Raw genomic sequence first — 22,044 nt, forward strand, 5'->3', positions numbered from 1 at the left:
TGTTAGTTACCCCTGATGTAAGGGGGGGTATTAGTTACCCTGATGTGAGGGGGTGGTATTAGTTACCCCTGATGTGAGGGGGTGGTGTTAGTTACCCCTGATGTAAGGGGGTGGTGTTAGTTACCCCTGATGTAAGGGGGTGGTGTTAGTTACTCCTGATGTGAGGGGCACATAATACAAAGGGTGTGGGTAGTGAAGAGCATGAGGCTGAGTCGAAAGGAGGAGGCAGAACATGAAGTGGATCACTAATTTAAGACCCCGTGTTTTAGTCATATGCTCATGCTTTATTATGCTAATCCTACCTCTAGTCATAGATTTTAAACTGAAACTGAATTTTGCTAAAATAAGGTATCAGGATGTTAAGAGACACGGTGCCTCCTTACCATATGATCCATGGTCTATGGAGTGGAGTGGACCCTTTACAGAAATTCTCAGTTGAATTAATTGGCGCCATTGATAGAAAACATCTCAACATCTTTTGAAACGGAGTTTCTCAACCCTTAGGGCAGTTTAAAGAGGTACAATGTGTAGCATCCAGCTGTTACCTGCCCCAGACCTAGTTCACATGAACTGTGTTCATAAGTGAACCATTCTTCTGTTGCTTCTCCCATCTTAGCCCACATTTCTGGATTATGTCCGGCCACGTTCCTGGACTTGTCGGTACGTGTTTTAGAAGCCTGGACTCTGCCTCCGTTCTTGCCAATGAGGAATGGATATTCTTCCTGATCCCCGGCCAGTTGTCGTCAGCGGTCACTGCGTATTTCTATCCACGTTGTTTGGACCGCTCCAGCCTCTCCTGTTGACCGACCTGAAACTGGCCTTGAGTCACTTCATGGTTTTTTTTTTTTTTGGTTTATTTCGTTTTGGGGAGAAGGAGGACCAATAGCTGAGGTCATGGCGGGTTTTTGCGGGGTTATGTCAGCTCAGGCTTTGGTAGTTTTATCTGTTTATTTCCTTGATTCTGTCCAACCAGAGACTAAACACATCTTGGCCATGAATTAGCCAAAAACACTTAGGAAGAAATCATTTCAGTGCCTCTGGCTTTGAAGTTTTTTTTCTATCATACACACTATTAGGAGGTCAGCTAGTTAACTGTGCAATTGGGAAGAAATAAATGTTATTTCTAATAGAAAGAGAGAAAATACCTATTTCCCAAAGATAATCTTGATATGCTTTCTGCTCACATCTTTTGTTGCTTTTGGCTTTGCTTTGTCTCTGTGCTGGGAATAGAATCCAGGGCCTTGCCCAGGGCAGCACACTGAGCCACACCCCAGCCCCCATGTTGTATTTTTCTGAAAGTTCTGGTCTACTCTTTTTTTTTTTTTTTTTTCTGTATAAACTGTGATTTTGTTTTTGAAAAAATTAGCAGTCTTTCACCTTCAATGCTGGTACAAATTTAAGGGTCCAAAGTATAAAGGGAAAATATATTTCCTTTCAAAACTTGAGAAGTCATTTTAAAACAGATTCAATGAGCTGGCCATATGTTTTATTTATGCTTTCAGAAGTTCTGTAGGAGATTTTATTGATGTTGTTTTTTTTCTTTCCTTCCTTCTTCCTTCCTTCCTTCCTTCCTTCCTTCCTTCCTTCCTTCCTTCCTTCCTTTCTTTCTTTCTTTCTTTCTTTCTTTCTTTCTTTCTTTCTTTCTTTCTTTCTTTTTAGAGGTAAGGTCTTGCTATATAGCCCAGGTTAGTCTTGAATTTGCTATGTAGCCCAGGCTGGTCTTGAACTTACTCTGTAGCCTAGCTGACCTTGAATCCCTGTCCTCCTGCTCCCAAGTGCTAGGATCGAAGAAGATACCACCATGCCTGAAGATTTTTCTTTAACTGTTAAGTTGTTTAGAAGTATTCTTTTGGTACAGTTGCTTTCTTGTCTAATAACTAGGAACTTTCCTTGTTGTATAGACTAATGAGTCCATAATGGAAGTATTAATCTCTCTATTAATACTAAATGTCTACTAAGGATCCAGAAGCTGGCTTCTGAAACATCTGTCCCATCATTATACTTTAACAGTATATTTTTAGATTAAATAAATTGCTGTATGATCATTTGTAAGGACATGTACTCGTTATGTGACATTTCCACGTTCTGCAGTGCCCATTCCTGGTGTGGCGGAAGGACCCACTGTGCTTGTGTGCATGGGTATTGTGTGTGAGGACTGCACATTGGAAGGGGTGTCAAAGAACTGCAGTCCAGCCTCCTGCCCAAAGAAATGAGCCTTATAAGGTGCTAGCACATGGATTGTTCATGGCACAGCCATTTGAGTCTTTGCTGGTATCCTGGCAACTCTCTGTACAGTTTTGCGAAGTGTTTTCAGAGTGGTTTTAAAAATCATTTTGAGTCTCACAAAAAGATAATGGAGAGTTCCTTGATGATCACTCTTGATGTGGGCCACGTGTATGTCTCCTGCTTCTGCACCTGCTGTGTTCAGAGGCTGGCTCTGAATTCAGCTCTACCTTCAGCAGACTCAGTTTCTTTCTGCTCCCAAACGAGTGGTCAGTATTGTCCCAGAGTCATTACCCCCTGAACAACACGCTGTGAATGGAGCCTACTAGTTCTGGCCTGTGTCTTAAAGAGTGAAGTGAGCCAATCACTCTCTCAATTTTTTTTTATTTTGTTTTGTTTTGTATTTTGAGACAGGGTTTTTCTGTGTAACAGCTCTTGCTGTCCTGGAACTCACTCTGTAGACCAGGCTGGATTTGAACTCACAGAGATCCACCTGCCTTTGTCTCCCAAGTGTTGGGATTAAAGGCGTGCACCACTACTGGATAAACTAAGTCTCTTCTATGTGTAATTGTATTTTGAATGTAATGAGAGAACAGAAATGGTCTGAAAGTTGCTCATAAACTAGTCTTCTGTAGCAAGGGGATGGGATTTCAGGGTGCCCCATTCTGGGAAGTGCTGTGTGTGCATTTTCAGAAAAGGGTGTTACTCTGTAGCAGTATTGAATTTTGCAGTTGTTGGACCAGTCAGGATTGCTCTTCCCCTTCACCCACTCTTTTTGAGACAAGGTCTTTTTCTGCAGCCCAAGCTGTGATGGACCTCATATGCCCCTGCCTCAGCCTCCTCAGGTGCCGGAGTTTACAAGCATGTGCTGCCACACCCAACAAGGCCTTTCCTTAGGGATGCGTTTCCTACCAAGATTTTAGGTGATCAGCATGTGTGTAGGACTGCAAACCACTTAGAACTGTAAGATTGTCTTAAACTTCAAAAGTCCAGACCCCTTGAGGCGGGTGCTCTGAAAGAAGACTGGCTTGGCAGCCATGTGGCCACTTTGTTGGTTGCCTTAGCAGGACCCTTGTCTTCAAATTACTGTATGAACCCTTTAAAAAGAAAATAAAACCCAGACTTCTTGCTAATGGTGTGCTCCAAGCAGGTTCCTTTATTGTGCCAATGGGTGGAAACTGTTTTCAGTTAAGAATGAGACCGTCTACAAAGTAAGGGATGTCGTATTTATCTCCTCGAAGCTTGAATGATAACTGATTTTAAGTGACCATACAAGAGAACCACTTTATGAGCAGTTTCGACTTTGCATTTAGATGTCTGTTTTCGTCTTTTACTACCTCTGTATTGGATGTTTTTATTCTCAATCCTAGATGGGGGGGGGGCAAGTTTAGTTTTTTTTTTTTTTTTTTTCTAGGTGGTGGATTAATATATTAAAATTGCCTGGATAATGTTACTTGCCTCATGTTAAAATTTAAGTAAAACATCAAGACCTTGCTTTTTGTTGTTTTGTTTTGCACATGGTTGCTGTACATCACTGTCCTGGAACTCAGGTATCTGCCTTCCTGAGTTGGGGCTGCACACCTGGTTGGGGCTGCTCTTGTCAGTAGCTGCAATATTTGGCAGTGGAAAAAAATGTATGACTGTTTCTGTTATTTTGGGGGTAAAAGTTGGTGATGTCAGGTTAAGAAAGTACAATGTAAGCTGGACAGTGGTGGCGCACGCCTTTAATCCCAGCACTCGGGAGGCAGAGGCAGGCGGATCTCTGTGAGTTTGAGGCCAGCCTGGTCTACAAGAGCTAGTTCCAGGACAGGCTCCAAAGCATATAACTGGGTGGTGTTAGTGCAGGCCTTTGATCCCAGTACTTCAGACACAGATGTATCTCTGAGTTTGAGGCCAGCCTGGTCTACAAAGTGAGTTCCAGGACAGCCAGAGCTGTTAGACAAAGAAATCCTGCTTGAAAAGCCAAAAAAAAAGTACAACCTAGAAATAATCTGATTTACAAACAGATTGTTATAAAACTAATTCATTTAGGACACATAACTTGTTTTGAAACTCTAAAATTATTGCCTAAAAATGAACTATTACAGTCTTCCTGGGCAAGTCATATATACTTGAAAATCACTCACTTGGTCTATATAACCTTAAAAGATGGCGTTTATTTGTTGCCAAGAGAGCTCATTCAAAAAAAGATCTGTTTTGCAAAGTATAAGAAATTTTGAGGCAAGTCCAATTTCATGTTTGTGGGAGGGGGTGAAGCTAAAGAGCAGTTCTCAACCTGTGGGTCATGACCGCAGTGGGTGGCAGAACAGCTCTTTCCCGGGGTCACCTACGACCATTGGAAAGTACAGATACTTAGGTTATGCTTCATAACAGTAGCAAAATTACAGTTATGAAGTAGCAACAAAATAATTTATTGTTTTTTGTTTCGAGACAGGGTTTCTCTGTGTAGCCCTGACTGTCCTGGAACTTACTTTGTAGACCAAGTTAGCCTTGAACTCATAGAGATCCACCTGCCTCTGCCTCCCGAGTGCTGGGTTTAAAAGCATGAACCACCATGCAATGAAATTTTATGGTTGGGGTCACCACAACATGATGAACTGTTTTAAAGGGTCACAGCATTAGAAAGGCTGAGAACCACTGAGCTGAAGTCATGTGGCTGTGGTAACAAAACTGATAGTGATGGTTTGAACCTATATGACAGTTTTTAAGACATTAGTTATGGGTATCCCTCCTTGGAGGAATTCCCATTCATGAGTTCTTTCTCACCTTTCCTTAATAAACGTTATGTTTACTCTGCTCAAAAAAGAAAAGAAAAAAGAAAAACTCAGCTCTAGAGAGGTAGGAGAAGAGGATCGGAATTCCAGGTTATTCCAGGCTACACAACCAGCTGAAGCTGAAGACCAGTGATCCTGTCTCTCAAGCCCCATCACACAAACAGACACAGTGCATCTACTTAGGGTTGTTCCTCTCCGTTGGTAGGGTGGTTTTCTCCTGTCCCAGACTGAGAGCCAGTCGGGAGGTGACTGAAGCATGGCTGTGGATTCAGAGACCCAGGCACAGCAAAGTGACCCGGGACAGAGCTGTTTTCCTCCTCTGTGTGATGGGAAAGATGGCTAGCTCATAGGATCGCTGCAGAGCGCCAGCCCTTATAATCTTTGTACAGTCAAAACCTAACTCTAGGTTGTTACCTCTTTGGAATGGCAGGGTCCCAAGAATTCCTGCTGCTCCTGTAAGCAGCCCCCAGCCTTCTACCATTGATGGAGTCCACCTGCTCCTTGATTGGCTGTGATTCCTCTGCCTTGCCTCTTGAGAGTAACAGCGGGAACCGCCACACCTGTGGTGTTCTTACCTCGTTATTTTAAACCAGATGGTCACGGTTTTGTCTCCAAAATCACTTCAGCTTTGTCTGCTTTTCTCAAGAGTGAAGTGGCAAGCCTCTAGAGAGCATCGCTGTTGTGACCTAGGTATTTACATCACGTATCTAGTGTGCATGTCTCATAGCCACTTCCTAGGAATACAGAGAGGAGGGACCCTAGTGAGAATTTCTGATGACGTAAAAAGGGCTTTATCAAGGCGGAATCGATTCCTTTTCTGTGCTGTACCGGAGACTAAACCCATGGCCTGTGCATGCTGGGCAAGCACTCCACCAGCCTTAATGTCTCAACCAATAGCTCATTACTTTAATCAAATCTGTGTCTTGCTTACTAGTCCTGTGCAGTAATTTCCACATAATGTCTGTAATGCTGTGTGTAGCTGCCCACATTGGCAAAGGAACTCAGTCTCTAGGCGTTTGTGGCTAACACTGGAGGAACTAGGAGCTTTTGAGGAACACAGCACGTGACGGTTGTGTACGGATTTGATTCGTACAGCTGCCACCAGGTGATGGAGTGTTAGACCCGCTGTTGAAATAAAACATCACCTATAAGCCCAGCTTATATAGGAAATAAATACAGCTAGTTGTTGCCAGAAATCGGAGCCCATCTCAATAGGCAGCTGAGAAACAATCAGCTGTGAGTTGGTGGGAAGGTTCTGGAATCTTCTAAGTCTATGAATTTTTTTCTTCAGTGAAATGCTTTTAAATAGCTAATTTAGACTTGAGAAAAAGAATGGGTTATTTTTAGAACTATCTCGGGTTACTTGTTTAAATGGAAAGATACACATCTTTCCCTTTTTGTATGCTCACCCTTATCTTTACTCCATTTCCTATCTCTGCTTCGACATGGCCCCTCCCCCACCCCATGGAGCACTTATCTTCAGGGGAGTGGATGGCACACAGGCCTTCTGCTGTGTCTTATTGAAGGGTATCTGTACTGCTTCAAATATTGTCAAAATATGCAGCCCTCATACCTAGTTATTAAAGATGTGGCCAATGGGTCAGTGAGCTGATTCTTGGGTGTGAGGGACGCTGAAGCCCTGGTCTAGGTCCTGCCATTTGGACTGTGCAGGGCTGGCTGAGTTATCTCGGGTCTGCATGTCCTAGGTCACAGCAGAGCTTAGTGCGCGCACGCGCGCGCGCGCGTGTGTGTGTGTGTGTGTGTGTGTGTGTAAGAGAGATTAAAGATAGCTTCTGGTTACATTATTTGCTTTTTTCTTTGAAATTTGATTACCTCTTCCTGCAGATCTCCAATGACTGGCATAATGAATTTGTTTAAAATGTATTGTTCACATTTCTCTGAAAATTCCTTAAATTTTGTGTTCATATCCAAAATGGCAAAATACTGCATATGTGAGGAATGTGGTAAATAAATATATTTAGAAAGACCCTTCGGTGTGTAGTATTTGCATGTGTAGAGAACCTGATTCCTTCTGCACTCTGCGCACCCACGCATGCACATAACCTAAAAGAAGTAAAAGTAAATCTATAAAACCAAACATAAACTGGGCAGTGGTGGCACACACCTTTAATCCCAGCACTCAGTAGGCAGAGGCAGGCGGATCTCTGTGAGGTCAAGCCCAGCGTGGTTTACAGAGCGAGTTCCAGGACAGGCTGCACAGAGAAACCCTGTCTCGAAAAGCAACAACAAAGCTTTAGGACATTCTTAGACTGGTAGCCATGATGCTTTAGAGCCTCCTCAGCACCACGGGGAGAGAAGGGTAAACTAGCAGGCCTGGGCCGTCACTCAGACAGAGGCAGGAGAATGGCACTTGTAGAATATTATCTGTGCCGGCTTTGTAACATTTGTCTAATGATGCAAAGGTGTTTGATTAAATAACATTCACCTGTGGTCAAGTGGTCGAGTGGATTGGGATTTTGGAGGGGGATGGGGCAGCATGAGGTTTTCTGAAGAGGTGCTGGAAGGCCAGGTGAGCTGCTGTTCTTCAGTCTCTCAAGAGTAGGACTCAGCCTTTGAATCCTGAGTTCTTTAGAGGGACAGAGATTTAGATAAACTCTTTGTAGCTTTGAAAGAGTTGGTGCCTGAGGAAACAATTCCCGCAGGCTGCAGCGGCTCTCAGGACTAACCGCTGCTGAGAGCAGTGGAGTTGCAGTTGCTGACTGGACAGCTGTAGATTAAAAGGCAGGTGGTTCTCTGTGAGTTCAAGGACAGCCTGATTTTACAGAGTGAGTTCCAGGATAGGCTCCAAAGCTACACAGAGAAACCCTATCTCGGAAAACAGAAGGAAAAAAAAAAAGAAAAGAAAAAAAGGCAGCAACAGTTTAAAAAGAGGACAATAAATGGTTGCAGGTTCAAGACTAGCATAGTTTAAATTTACAATGAGTTCTAAGTTAGCCAGGTAATTTAGCGAGAACTTTTGTCTCAAAAGGAGGCGAGGAGCCTGGCAGTGGTGGAGCACGCCTTTAATCCCAGCACTTGGGAAGGGAGGCAGGCAGATCTCTGTGAGTTTGAGGCCAGCCTGGTCTACAAGAGCAAGTTGACAGCTCGAGCTGTTACCCAGAGACCCCTGTAAACAGCTAGCAAACATTATGCCCTAGTTCTGTAGTCCAAATAGCTCCATGCACTCATCATCATCTTGTGTTTCAAGTGCCCTTCATCCTAGTTGCAGGCAGCTTTCTATGCCAATGGTAGCCGAAGGAGCAGACAAAGAACTGGGCAGGGCTTTCTTACCTAGACTAAGGGAGGGAGCGATGTTATAGGTTCCAGATAAATAAACGGGGCCTGGTTTGCATTTTCAGTGGCATTGATTCTAGCGTTCTCTCTAATGTGGTCATTCCTTTTGGGAAGGTGAATAGAGCTGGGGGTTGAGACAGTTTCTGCAGCCCAGACCTCAGCCTCACAAGTGCTGCGATTACTGAACTATCAAACTGGACCTGCCGGCACTCGGCTCTTGCCAGTCTCCACAGCAGTCTCCTCTTCACCGACTGCCCATCCTATCCCTGCTGTGGCAGCACGAGTGTGCGCACCTTCTCTCCAAAGAACGCTGACTGTTGGAGCGCATCAGGATCAGCAGTTGACATCAGAATATTCTCCTAGCGAAGCCCCGATGGGAGCACAGTCACGACTCACTCTCTACGGCCCAACTGTCCCCACCTATTTCTGCAGTGCGAGGGAGTGGGATGGGAGAAGTCGCTTCAGAAATTAAGTGTGCCTGGCTATCCATTGCCATGCAGAGAGAGGCAAGAAAGAAACACCGTGGGGTGGGAGGGGGTGGGGGAACCAAGTTGGGGAAGTTTAGGGTCCATTTGGACTCAACCAAGTTTGTGCATCTGATTTACAAAGTTGAGATAACAGTTTGTAAATTTACCGAGAGAAAGCTCTCGTGGGATCCATATTCAAGTGCCACGGACCGGCTCAGGGGAGCCACTCAGACCGTGGGAGAAGCAGGGTCTTGGTAATAGGAAGGCACAAGTTCGGCGAATGACAGACAGACACAACACACAAGAGAGTGGTTGGAATCTGCTGCAATTTTACTGAATTCATGTTTTCATTATATAGTATTCAAACAAAGAACAAATCAGAAGGTCATGTATCATTGGTTGGCACAGTATGAAAGCTTCTTTTAGTCACATCAGCAATATTTAAGAAAAGTATATTATCAGAACAGGTGTTAGACATAAAGCATCCTTAGAAGAGGAAATCTTGTCCTTGGGAATGTAAACCTCAGGCAAGTGGTTTCATCTTATGAATAGAAAGTTTCTGTCTCATTATCGCTATCATGGCCCTTCCTCTTCCTAACCCTTTATTTCATCTAGTGACCAAATATACCTAATCAGTTCTCTGCACCTGTTGAACTATACTTTTTAGTACCTTCTTATGCAGCAGACATCATGGGGGTTGGGATCTAGCAAGCCTATCCATAAAGTTGAAAGTATAATATAACAGTCTTTGTCCATCAACATTAGCCCATCTATTCCCTTGCTCATCATACACCCTGTGTATGACAAAGGTTCTGCTGTAGTCTTATACATTCCCATACTGTGCTTCCTTATCCCAGAGCTGTTCCTGAAGAGAATGATCCTTGTCTTGTATATATATATAGAATATCATTATTATAAACGATATTGTGCAAAGCTCATATCCCGCATAGCCAGCTAATCGAGAAACCCGTCTATGCCTCAGCTGTGGCTAACACCAGGCTGTCTGCCATTGACCTCCAGGAAGCCTAGTCCCATGGGACACGTAGCTCCCGTCCGGCATAACGACATATGTCATGTCACACAGATGACACTGGAGTTGGTGTGGCATTCAAGGTCGGCACGGCTGCTCACTGTTGCTCTTGGTAGGAGCCCGAGTGAGTAAGGTAATTATTCTAAGTTTTTAGGACGGGCACTGAAGCTAAGCTATCTCTCCCTGTAGGCGCATCAGGTGAGAACGGAGTAATGATAAAGAACTAGAGTTCAAACTGGAGGTGGAGCTAAGTGCTGGAGCTCTTAGTTAGCAGGCACAAGGCTCTGGCTTTGTTCCTGAGCGTTGTAACGCACACTTATACGCACGCACGGACTTCACTACCGCCAACAACTAGACGATATGAGACATTTCAATTTTAGAGCCCCAAGCTACCAATTCCCTTGACAAGTGTTTAGTTAAGCCGTAATTAAATTTCCTAGATATTAAAAAGCATCACTTCTGGAAAGTTCAAAATTAATCCAGGTGTGGTGGTGCATGCCCGTGACCCTAGTACTCCAGGTGGAGGCAGGAGGGTTTTCAACCCCGCCTATGCAGCCAACTCCTTTCATTAAAAAAAAAAGGTGTTAATTTAAATCCTCATGTTTTAATAAAACTACATTAAATACAGATGCTAGTCCACTTTCCACTCACGGACTCCTTCAGGGAGATTTGCAGGCTAATATCTGAGCACCCAAGATGAATATGAAATCCCTGTCGACATGCTATAAAAATGAACTGGTAGGGCCTGGCGTAGTGGTGCACGCCTTTAATCCCAACAATTGGAAGGCAGAGGCAGGAGGATCTCTTTGAGTTTGAAGCCACCGGGGATATTTATAAAAAATACGCAAAACAATAAAGCCTGCTACAAGGACGGAAACCACTCACTACAGCCTCCGAAGGACAGGGCCACAGGGGAGTCTCTAAGGGAGCGCGAGCCAGTTGGGCCTGCGCTTGCGCAGTCCACAGCCGGAAGCGCGGCCACTAGAGACCGTCCCATTCCGAGACAGCAACCAGATTAAGTATTTGTTTTCTTTATAGTTACGACTCACGACTAAGATCACACAGAAACAGCTAGATAGTGTATCGATTGTTCGATTTGTCTTTTCTTTGACGGCGCCGCCGGAGGCAGCCCGGACCACAGGTTGCTAGGACACGGGGTCCTGCGTTGCCATGACGACGCAGGGCGTTCCAGGAAAGGGCCTACCGACCGAGGCCTGGCGGGAAACACAATTTGTGGGTACAGCTGCGGATGTCAGTGTCCACAGGTCTCTGCTGAAGGAACCGTGGGAGCCCTGCCTCACTCGAGCCCGTGGAGCTGGGCCGCGCTGACCCGCCCGCCCGCCTACGTCTGGAGGGCAGCGGACCCTGACTTTGCGGGGCTAGGCCCTGACTCTGACCCATCCATACCCCTCCCTGTCACGTCGGGTCGTCGGAGAGAACAAAGAAGGGAAACCATGCTAGATGAATTCCGAATTCCAATCTGAGCATAAACCCGCAAGGGGTCTCTTTGTTCATTTGCCTTGTTTTGCCTACAGAACCACGGGGAGCCTAAAGTTCCCAGCACGATTTTGATTTGTTTCTGAACTAATTTTCTGGAAAAATAGTTTATTATGTCTCTCCAAAAAGCATCCGGAACTTCGCTGAACTCCCCGTCAACATCTGAGGTCAAACAGTCAAAACTTTCTCTAGTCAAGGAGGAGACCAAAGGTAAACTTGAGCGATGCTGTGGACAGAGTCATCATGGCTACTGACAGAATTCGCAGTCCAGTCTCCCCTTCTCCTCAGACAACCTGGCTATTACCAAGTCAGAATTCTCTTTCATCTTCGTTTAAATACTAACCAGCTGTCTGAACCAACACCTGTTTGGCTCCTTGCTCTCTGACTGTAAGGAAACAATGTGGATAAGATAAACACAGCTTAATACTGTATGTCTATTTGTATAAGATTCAAGACTTTTTCTGAGAATTCTTAAAGGTTTCATCCTTGGTGCTGGGCTTTGTGGCTGATGCCTTTAATCCCAGCTCTGGGGAGGCAGAGGAAGGTGAATCTCTGTGAATTTAAGGCCAGCCTGCCCTACAGAGTGAGTTCCACAACAGTTAAGAGTTCCATAGTGAGATGAGACTTTGTTTCAAAGAAAATATGATAAATGTAGACTTGTACTAGGACCCGGATCAAGTACAGACACCTTTCATCCTTACTCTGAGACTGAAATTTCCTCCAGTCTTCCTGTCACTTAGGGGCTTTTGGTTTATTTTGTTATGTATATTTAGCTACAGTTCCATCAAGCCTTTTACTATTTAGGAGGTACAGATGATTCAAGCCAGGGACTTTAAACACACTAAGCAAGGACTCTGCCCTGAGCTGGCTCCCTATTCACTTTCTACGAACGGGAGTCTCGCTCAACTGTCCAGGCTGGCTGTATGCTCGCTCTGTAGCCCAGTCATCTTATTTGTGTCTCTCTTGATGTTCGCATACGCTGCTTCCTCTCCTCCTCCACCTTTCTGTGCACTGGATGCTCTTCTGCGCTTTAAGGACTCTCTGTTGTGTGCCTGCCCGCTGGAAGCGCTCCTCCTGTTAGGAACACACATGGTAAGGCAGGTGGGGGAGCTCCAACTCCCTAGGACACTCCACTTGAGAGTTTTTCTTTCCTCTTACTTTCTTAGGACTTCCTGAGCTAAAGGAGAGAAAAGTCATGCTGGACCATCTCAAACCCCTTCCTCCTTCCCTTCCGAATGAATTCATCCCAGAGGAAGTCCTTCTCTCTCTGAACTATGCAGCCAATGCTGGCCCATGTCCTGAAAACTTATTGCCTTCTAAGAAACTTAAAGCCCCAAAGGTGCGTATACACATGCCTAGAATGTCTGGGGTCATTATCTTTTTTTTTTTTTTTAATTCTCTTTATTAAGTGTTTGGTGAGCACAAGTTATATATTTCAGATGCTCTTTTAAAATTCAGATTTAAATTTTTTAAATTATTAGTTGATGTATGAGTTTGGGCACAGGGTCAAAGGGCAGCTTCCAGGAGTAGTTGGTTCTCTCCACCGTGGGTTCTGGGGAGAAACACAGGTCATCAGATTGCCAGCTCTTTCAGCTGCTGAGACGTCTTGCCAACTAGAAAATTTAGATCTTGCTGAACGTGGTGGCTGGCACTGACAAATCCGAGGCTGAAGCAGGAGGATTATCATGAGTTCCAGACTGGGCTACACAAATGAGATCCTGTCTCAAGAAACAAAACTAAAAAAACAAAACCAGAAACAACCAAAGTAAAAAAGCTTCAGAGCTTTTGAGCAAATGTTTCCATTGCTTGATTATTTCTCTTAACCTACTTTACGTAAATTTACCAAGCACATTATTGATGCTCTCTTAATATTCTAATTTGCCTTTCGACATGTTCTTGAATCAAGAGTTCCGCTCCTCAGTAAAGCATCCAAATGCCCTTGATGTAGAGTTAAATTGGTAACTTTTCTTTGACTAGAGTGCCCTCTGCTGAACGTTTGTGTTTTTTCCCCACAGGGTGCTCTTCCTCGCATTGTAGACCGTGTCTGGCAGCACCCTGTGCGAAGGAATAAATTAAAATATCTGATTGATCATCCTGTTTCCCTAACCGGAGCTGGAAGGTAAAGAAGGAAGAGAGTGGGATATATTAAGATAGATAGAATTAATTTTTCATTTGAATGACAGTCTGGGGAGGGGGCGGAATAGCAACACTAGAATTATGGATTGTGAAACTGCAGTATCGTTGGTAAGTGATAATTCTGAAAGGATATATGTATGGTTATTATCAGTACAGTAGTTGTGAATTCTGGCCATACATTTTGTATTTATGTATTGTATGTAAGTGTGCATATATGCCATGTCCCATGTGTAAGATCAGAGGACAGCTTGTAGGAATCGGTTCTCTCCTTCCACATCTGGGTCTTGCAGGTTAAACACAGGCCATCAGTTTTGGTATCAAGATTCGTTATCCACTGAGACTTCTTCCATGTCTGGTTCTTTCTTTTCTTTTTTCTTTTTGGCTTGCATTTGTGTACTTCTTCCTGCATTCACACTTAAACATCGAGTTGTGGTTTGAGATGCTCTGATTGCCGTCCTCTCGTGTCTGCTTTTCTGTACTCCTAAATGCACCTAAAACTGAACAACTCTATCCATCCCTTTTCACCCATGAGAAAAGTAATTTCAATAAGATCAAATATCCTACATACTTAAGTGCGGATAAACTGCTGTGTGATCATGGCATGTAAGCAAGGCATGCAGAGAGATTTTGATAAATGGAAAATACTTTCAGATGAATAAGGCACAATCTTTATGGAACACAATTTGAGAGAGTATTTCTGGGAATGATATAAAACAATAAATACTAGTCATATCTGTGTGTGGTAGTAAACTGGCACTTCCGAGCAGAAGTTCTTAAACTGTGGCCATCAAGTAGCAGCACTTCCAAATCTCACTGTCACCCCAGAACCCATGAATACAGATCTCAGCAGCCCCATCCTCACTGTCACCCCAGAACTTGTGAATACAGATCTCAGCACCCCCATCCTCATTGTCATCCTAGAACCCAACCTCCATCCTCACTGTCACCCCAGAACCCATGAATACAGATCTCAGCACCCCCATCCTCACTGTCACCCCAGAACTTGTGAATAGACCTCAGCAGCAGGAAACTTTTCAGAGGAAGGTTAGAGACAGGGAAATTACACCAGATGTGAACCCAGCATAAGCATGGACCCTGAAAGTATAAAAGGAAGGTGACTGAGTGGGTCAGGGGATGGACCAGACAAGAACGGAAGAACAGAAGGACACAAGTCAAGAGATGTATGGGCGACTCAATTGATGCCCATCAAGGAAACAGTCCCAGTCTCATGACCTCCAGGAAGGAATCCTGTCAATAACCAGAAGGGGATTGTCTGAGGTCTCCTTTGCAGTGATAAAACACCCTAACCAAAAGCAACTCAGAGAGGAAAGGATTATTTCATCTTACAGCTCTCGGGTCACACTCCATCACTGAGGAAAGACAGGGCAGGAACCTGGAGACGGGAGTGGAAGTAGAAGCCATGGTTGAATACTTGCTCCCTATGGCTTATTCAGTTTGCTTGTTTTTTCTTATTTGTGGGTGTGCGCGCGCATGTGTGTGTTGAGACAGGGTTTCTTTGTCTATCCTGGAACTCACTCTGTAGACCAGACCAGGCTGGCCTCGAACATGCAGAGATCTGCCTGCCTCTGCCTTTCCTCAATCATTATTCAAGAAGAAGCCCTGCTGGCAATCTGATGGAGGCGCTTCCTTCGTTGATATCTCTCTTCCCAGATAACGCTGGCTTGGGTCAAGTTAATGAAAGCCAACAAAAGCCAGCCAGCACAGTCGTAGGCATGGCTCTCGCAGGCATCCACATCACACTTTTGTCAGCGTCCTGATTTGGTGCTGTGGCACCTGCACTGGACCTCCATGCGTGGACAATGGTGTGCTCAACTGCTAGGGACAAGGAGTAATTTTCCCAGCAGTGCCAAGTATTCAGAGCACAGCAATAAAATGCAAATGACAAAGTGTTTAGTTCTAAGAATCTTTTCTGATGGCCTCATCAGTCAGTGTTCAACGCTGTTCAACAAAATAAGCCTTGGAATTTTAATCAGGAAATGACTGAATGCAGACAATTGACTGCTATGAAAATTGTTGAGATCAGCAGGATGGCTCAGCAGGTAAAAGCACTTGCCCTGCAGCCAGGTAACCTGAGCCCATTCCCATGGGTTAAAGGAGACAACTGACTCCCCAAAATGGTCCTCCAACTGCCATGTGAGTGCTGTGGCATCTCTGTGTCTACATTTACACACCGACATCACACACACACTGACATCACCTCCCCACATCACCCCCCACATCACACATCCTTGTCACATATACCTGTGTCACACACACCTACACTACACACCTAAATCACATACCCCCACATCACACACCCACACCACATACACGTCACACCCCCACATAACGCACCGCACATCACAAACACCCACATCACACCCTCCACATCATGCGCACCCACATCACAGTCCCACATCATACGTCTATATCAATAACATATCCACATCAAACATCCCCATCACACCTATTACATACACTCCCACATCCCATGTCCCTCCTCACAACATTCCACATCACCCCCCACATCACACACACACCACACACACCCATGTCACACAGAGTCACATTACACAAGCCCACATCACAGACACCCACATCCCCACCAATGATAAAGACATAAAATATTTTTTGAGATATGGTCTTATTGTATAGCCCTGGTTAACCTGGTACTTGGTATGTACATCAGGCTGGCCTTGAATTCATAGCGATCTGCCTGCTCTGCCTCCCAAGTGCTGGGATTAAAGGTGTGCCCACCACATCTAAGTAAGAATATAGTAGATGTAGAATTGTGCATAATTGTATGACTATATAAAAAGGTAGGGAGGTGATGTGGGAGTGTCATATCAATCTGTTGATTTCATTGGTTGAGCAATAAACCAACTGCTTGGCCTCATAGCTTAGAACATAGATGGGAGGAGAAAACAGAATAGAATTCTGGGCGGAAGAGGAAGTGAGGTCAGACTCTGCCCTGCTTCCAGAGGGACCGGACAGCCGCCATGCTCTGCTCTCCCAGGCAGCTGCAACCCACGATGGACTTAGGCTAGAATCTTCCCGGTAAGTGCACCTTGGGGTGCTTACACACATCATTAGAAATGGGCTAGTCCAGGTGCGAGAATTAGCCTGTAAGGGTTAGAGTTTAAATGAATATAGTTGGTGTGTTGTTATTTCGGGCATAAGCTAGCCAAGCGGCCGGGGTGTTGGGGACGCAGCCCCACCGCCGCTCCTATTTCAACAAGGAGGACATGAAACCTGGCGCTTTTATGAATATAGTGCCCACTGCTCCTCTCCTTGACATGAACATGACATTCACGTGACCAGCTTCACTTCACAGAGACATCATACATACTTTCTGCTAGCAAAGGAAAACATTTTTTAAAATTAAGTTTCAATATGTCTCTCTCTCTCTCTCTCTCTCTCTCTCTCTCTCTCTCTCTCTCTCTCTCTCTCTCTCTCTCTCTCTCTCTCTCCCTGTGTGTGTATGTGTGTGACAGGGTCTCACTGACTCTGTAGCTTTGGCTGGCCGAGAACTATGTAGCCCGGACTGGTGTCTAGCAAAGATCCACCTGTCTGTCCTCTGAGAGCTGAGAGTAAAATGTGTGCTACCACACCGGGCTCATTAGGATGTTTTCATATGTGTGTGCTATTAGATTTGTTCTAATTTGTCCCCTTCTATAGTGCCTTCCTCCGTGCTTTGGGTGTTTTTCTGTCAAATACATTTTTTAAATGTGTGCAGTAATATTTACTATTTTTCTGTTATGACCCCTGCACATGACATATTTTCAATGCAAATGACCCAGGTCACTACTATGACTTCATTTGCTTATTCTTTAATTATTTCACTTACTTATTTATTCTGCGTGTGTGCTCATTCCATAGTCTGCATGTGAGGAGCAGAGGACAACTTTCCTGCATCAGATTTCCCCTTGCACTGGGAATTCTGGCACTCAAACTCAGCTTGTTTAGTAATTGCTCTTACCACTGAGTAATTTTGCTTTCCCTAGCTGATTTTTTAAAATATTTATTTATTATGTATACAATATTCTGTCTGTGTGTATGCCTGAAGATTAGAAGAGGGCACCAGACCTCATTACAGATGGTTGTGAGCCACCATGTGGTTGCTGGGAATTGAACTCATGACCTTTGGAAGAGCAGGCAATGCTCTTAACCTCTGAGCCATCTCTCAGCCCCAACCCTAGCTGATTTTTAAATTGTATTTTATTATACTTTATTAGTATTGTATTGTGTGTTGGTGTGAGTGTGTACATGTGTGTGAAAGCTCACTTGTGGTTAAAGGACAATTATTTTCCCAGTTGATTCTCCTCTTCTACCTTTATTTGGGTCCCACTGGTAAAATTCATGACTTCAGGCTTGTGTGGCAAGTGTCTTTACCAGCAGAACCATCTTGCTAGCTCCCCAGAATCTCTTTTTGAGAGACCTGCTAACAGAGGAGGAAGGCACCTACTCGGAGGAAAATGAGATGAAAAGGGGATGGAGAGATACCTGGTCAGTAAAATGAACCAGCATCTTCTGTAGCAGCAGCGACATGGAGGAGAGAGAATGGACAGCGGGCACAAATCAGCCAAAGTCTCCTTTAAAGATGATGGCAGGATGGAGACATGAAAATATTATACATTAAGTAACGACGCCTTAGGGAGCTGAGTCTGAGAGAAGTACACAGGACGTACCCTAGAGCCCTGGGGTGCACATCAAATAGTTGGAGCAGAGATGTGCTGTTGACAAGAAGTAGGGGGACTGCCTGCTCTAATGGCATGAGGGCGGCTGCGGAACTACCGATGTTAGCAGCGGATTGGATATTGAGGGCAAAGGGCGGGAAGGGACTGGGTACTGATGCGATTTTGATGGCAGACTCAGCATGCAGAGGAAGGTGAAGCAGACTGCAGGTTCAATGGCTTCGAAGGACACATTCTGTGGAACATCTCTAGAGGAGCAGGAGGGCTCAGAACCAGGGGTGTCGCAAACACAAGGAGTAGTCACACCAGTGGGAAAAACTGCTAAGAGATTAACTTAATAAAAGGAAGTCTGCACTAGATTTCTGGGTCATGGTTTCAGCAGGGAGGGGACAGCTCTTCTGCCAGGTAATATCAGGGAGTCTGATATTTATCAGAAAGACAGAGATGATATATTCTATCTAGATAAATCATGAGGACATAATAGCAATGCATGGTCAAGGAAGAAGTTTTAGGAGGGAAAAGTCTGTCTTCATCAGCTTGCACAAACTAGAGGCACCTGGGAAAATGGACTGTCAGTTGAGGAACTGCCTCTGTCAATTGGCCTGTGGGCTTGTCTGTGGGCGTTTTTCTTGGTGAGGGATCCTCGCGCTAGACGCCTTGCCATCCCTGGGCAGGTGCTGCTGGGTTGTATAAGAAGGCAGGCCTAGAGAGCCATGCACACAGAGCCTGTCAGCACAGCTCTCCCTTTCCTGTGGTCCAGAACCTGTAAGCCAGACAAGCCTTTTCCTACCCCAGGTTGGTTTGGGTCAGTATTTATCACAGCGGCACAAAGCAAACCAGGCCAGGGAGTGTCTTAGTGGGGCAGTGGAAGTTATTGCTGGTGGGATGAGACTGGGGGCTGTGGACCAAGATGGAGTCCTGTGCACACATGGCAGGAATAAGTGTGGGAAAAAACGGATTCATCCGAGGTTGGAGGGGAGGAAAGAGTTGATGATGGGAATGAGAAGTTTGGTGAAGAGGAAGAATGTGGGCAGACTCTTCTTACACCTGGGGTGGGACGTGCTGGTCCAGGTGTCAGCAGGTTCCTCCTTCAACCTTGGACGCTGGCCATGGAGGGGCCTCCATCCAATAAGCTGGTGCTGGATGCTAAACCTAAGGTCACCATCCAGGTGAGCGAACCCCACCTCTAGAAGCTGTGGACACTGTGGGAGTGTCCTACCCAAGCCAGGGCCTTTCTGCCTGCCTTGGTTGCTTCCTCCCCTCTGCTCCTGAGGCCATGGCTGCTGCCATTGTGATTTAAGCTGTTCTGCCCAGAGAGTCCCAGCCAAGGACTGCTCTATGTTAATTAGACAACCTCTATGGAAGCTTACAGGTTTCCAGAGGAATCTGGGCCTGGCTGTGGGTTCTGATGTCTGTGATCTCTGAAGTGTCCATGACAGTGACGCTGAAAATGGCTGCTGGGAAAGGCTAGGAGCGGGTCCTGTGGAGAGACGGGGCTGCAGTTTCAGTTTCTCCAGTAGTGCAGGGCGTGGCTGCCATCACTGGAATCGGGAGAACTGTTTGCTTGGTAAACTGCTCTCATCATCCCAAAGTAATGGATGGACTTGTCTTCTGAAACAGAGCTGCGTGGGGATCACAGGGATGCCTTCAATGGAAATCACACTTCCTTTCCCCATGTTTTTAATTAATTCTAAATAATAAAATTCAGATAAGCAGGGGAAGAAAGAGGTAGTGAGAGCAGTTTTGCTGACCAAAGTTCTATTTTACCCACTAGTAGAAAGTGTGTGGCTGTATACACCCTTAGAAAAAGCTAATTCTAAAATGTATTTTCTTACTTTCAAGGGATATTTCTTTTCTGTATGATGTTAAATATGTAAAAGGCGAGGCCAAGGAGAAGAAACTTTGTCCCCCAAATTTAAACAGGTCACTGCAGCCACAGGACAGTGCCATGGTGCCTCACAGTGTGAGTACTGGAGGGAGGATTTCCTCTCTCCGCTTGTTCATTTCTTCTCTAAAGCAGCCTCAGGTATAACAACAGCCTTCGGGGCTCCATCGGCACCCCAGTACACCCTGTTATTTCTGTAAAACTGCATCTACTGGGAAAAGAGCAAAGACATTCTAGGCCATTTCCCAAGCCACAGCTAATGTTCTAATGCGTAAAGAGAAGTACAAAATCAGGGAAAAGTAGTTTCTCCGCTGGAAAGTTCACACCTAGAGTTGTAGATGATGGATGAGCTGCTCCCCTCCTCCCCCTCCTCCCCCTCCTCCTATTCTCCTTCACTTCCCCCCTCCTGTTTTCCTCAGTCCCTCTTCCTCCCATTCTGCTCCTCCTTCCTTCTTGCTTCTCTTTCTCCTCCTCCACGTTCTTTTCTTTTGAGATAGGGTCCCTCTATGTAGCCCTGGCTATGTAAATCAGGCTAGTCTCCAGTTCTGCCTCCCCAGTGCTAAGGGCATCCCTCATGTTCTTCCAGTGTGGGTCAGGCCACTTCTTAATCTTCCTATCCTTTTCATCATCCCCTGGCCATAGTGTTACATTTCCTGGCTCTCTTCTCTTCAAACTGTGCATTCTGCATCTCTCTCTGCCGCACTTGATCTTTTTCATCATAGACCTGCATGAGAATAATTATTAATGACCACACAACAGAGTCAAGTAGGCTGTCTTGAAATCTCCTCCATGAAAGAAATTAGTCCATTACTTTTAAATTTAACCTCTTAGAACAAGAACAGAAAGCAAATACAGTCTTTGCCAAAATATCACAAGAGTTCTCACCGTATCACAGTTGCTGATATTGTTTCTGCTCTGACCCCTCTTGATCTGATCCTCCACAGTCCTCATAGCTCTTAGTATTGTGGTCTTCCAAGACCTCCTGGGATGGCCCATAAACTCCCCTTACAACCTTCAACTGGTTTGCTAATCTGATGTCGCAAAGTCTCCTACATTCCTCCAAAACAACATGGTCAAGTTTTATAGTAATAGCCCACTTCCTGGTTCTAGCTTCTGTCTTAGTAACTTTTTATTGCTCTGACAAAAATGCCATAGCCAAGGCAACCTATTAAAGAAAGTATTCACTGGACTTATGGTTTTGGAGGGTTAGAGTCCCTGATGGTCAATCAGAGGCCTGGTGGCAGGAACAGCTGAGAGCTCACATTCTGATTAAAAAGCAGGAGGCAAAGAGAGGCCACAGTGGCATAAGTCTTTTGAAACCTCAAAGCTGACCCCAGTGATATTCTTTCTCCATTAGGGCTGTTATTCCTCGTCCTTCCCAGTTAGTTCCACCAACTGGGAACACCTGAGCCTTGTAAGGGATATCTCATTCAAACCACTGCAGCCAGAAAAAATAATAGCTAAAGGATTTATATAAAGAATATAGTTGTCCCTCTATACTTGAAGGTTATCCATTCAACTATGCCACCAACCTCAAGTTCAAAATGCTTAGAAAACATTGTATCTGCACTAAAAAAGTATAGATGCATTCTTGTTATTATCCTATAAAAAATTAGCATGGCAACAATTTACTTGTATTAGGTATTACAGTAACCCAGAGTCAACACAGCATAAATAAATGTATGTAGCTTCTATGAAAACACCAATTTGTTTTATGTAATGGACTTGAATATCTAGACCAGTGGTTCTCTACATCTGGGTTGCAACCCCTTTGGCAAATATCTATCTCCAAAAATATTATGACATATAACACTAGCAAAATGGCAGTTATGAAATAGCAATGAAAATAATTTCATGCTTGGGTCATCATACATAAGGAACTGTATTAAAGGGTTGCAGTGCTGGGCGGTGGTGGCGCACGCCTTTAATCCCAGCACTCGGGAGGCAGAGGCAGGCAGATCTCTGTGAGTTTGAGACCAGCCTGGTCTACAGAGCTAGTTCCAGGACAGGCTCCAAAACCACAGAGAAACCCTGTCTCAAAAAA

At 44.8% G+C, this 22,044-nt stretch overlaps 2 protein-coding genes across 2 annotated transcripts in view; both read left to right on the top strand.

The window, feature by feature from the left end:
* Soat1 (sterol O-acyltransferase 1) overlaps nucleotides 1-2,057 on the top strand; it is a 46,981-nt gene extending 44,924 nt beyond the window's left edge. The window contains exon 16 of the mRNA XM_050135328.1: nucleotides 617-2,057. Coding sequence (XP_049991285.1) covers nucleotides 617-673 — 57 coding nt within the window. The 3' untranslated portion in view covers nucleotides 674-2,057. The remainder of the gene's footprint in view (nucleotides 1-616) is intronic.
* An 8,982-nt stretch (nucleotides 2,058-11,039) lies between these two features.
* Axdnd1 (axonemal dynein light chain domain containing 1) overlaps nucleotides 11,040-22,044 on the top strand; it is an 80,474-nt gene continuing 69,469 nt past the window's right edge. The window contains exons 1-5 of the mRNA XM_050135123.1: nucleotides 11,040-11,495; nucleotides 12,452-12,624; nucleotides 13,301-13,404; nucleotides 19,958-20,078; nucleotides 20,832-20,959. Coding sequence (XP_049991080.1) covers nucleotides 11,399-11,495; nucleotides 12,452-12,624; nucleotides 13,301-13,404; nucleotides 19,958-20,078; nucleotides 20,832-20,959 — 623 coding nt within the window. The 5' untranslated portion in view covers nucleotides 11,040-11,398. The remainder of the gene's footprint in view (nucleotides 11,496-12,451; nucleotides 12,625-13,300; nucleotides 13,405-19,957; nucleotides 20,079-20,831; nucleotides 20,960-22,044) is intronic.

The sequence above is a fragment of the Alexandromys fortis genome, unplaced genomic scaffold, assembly GCF_014885135.2.
Source record: "Alexandromys fortis isolate MF-2015 unplaced genomic scaffold, M_Fortis_MF-2015_v1.1 scaffold_21, whole genome shotgun sequence".
Classification (NCBI taxonomy): domain Eukaryota; kingdom Metazoa; phylum Chordata; class Mammalia; order Rodentia; family Cricetidae; genus Alexandromys; species Alexandromys fortis.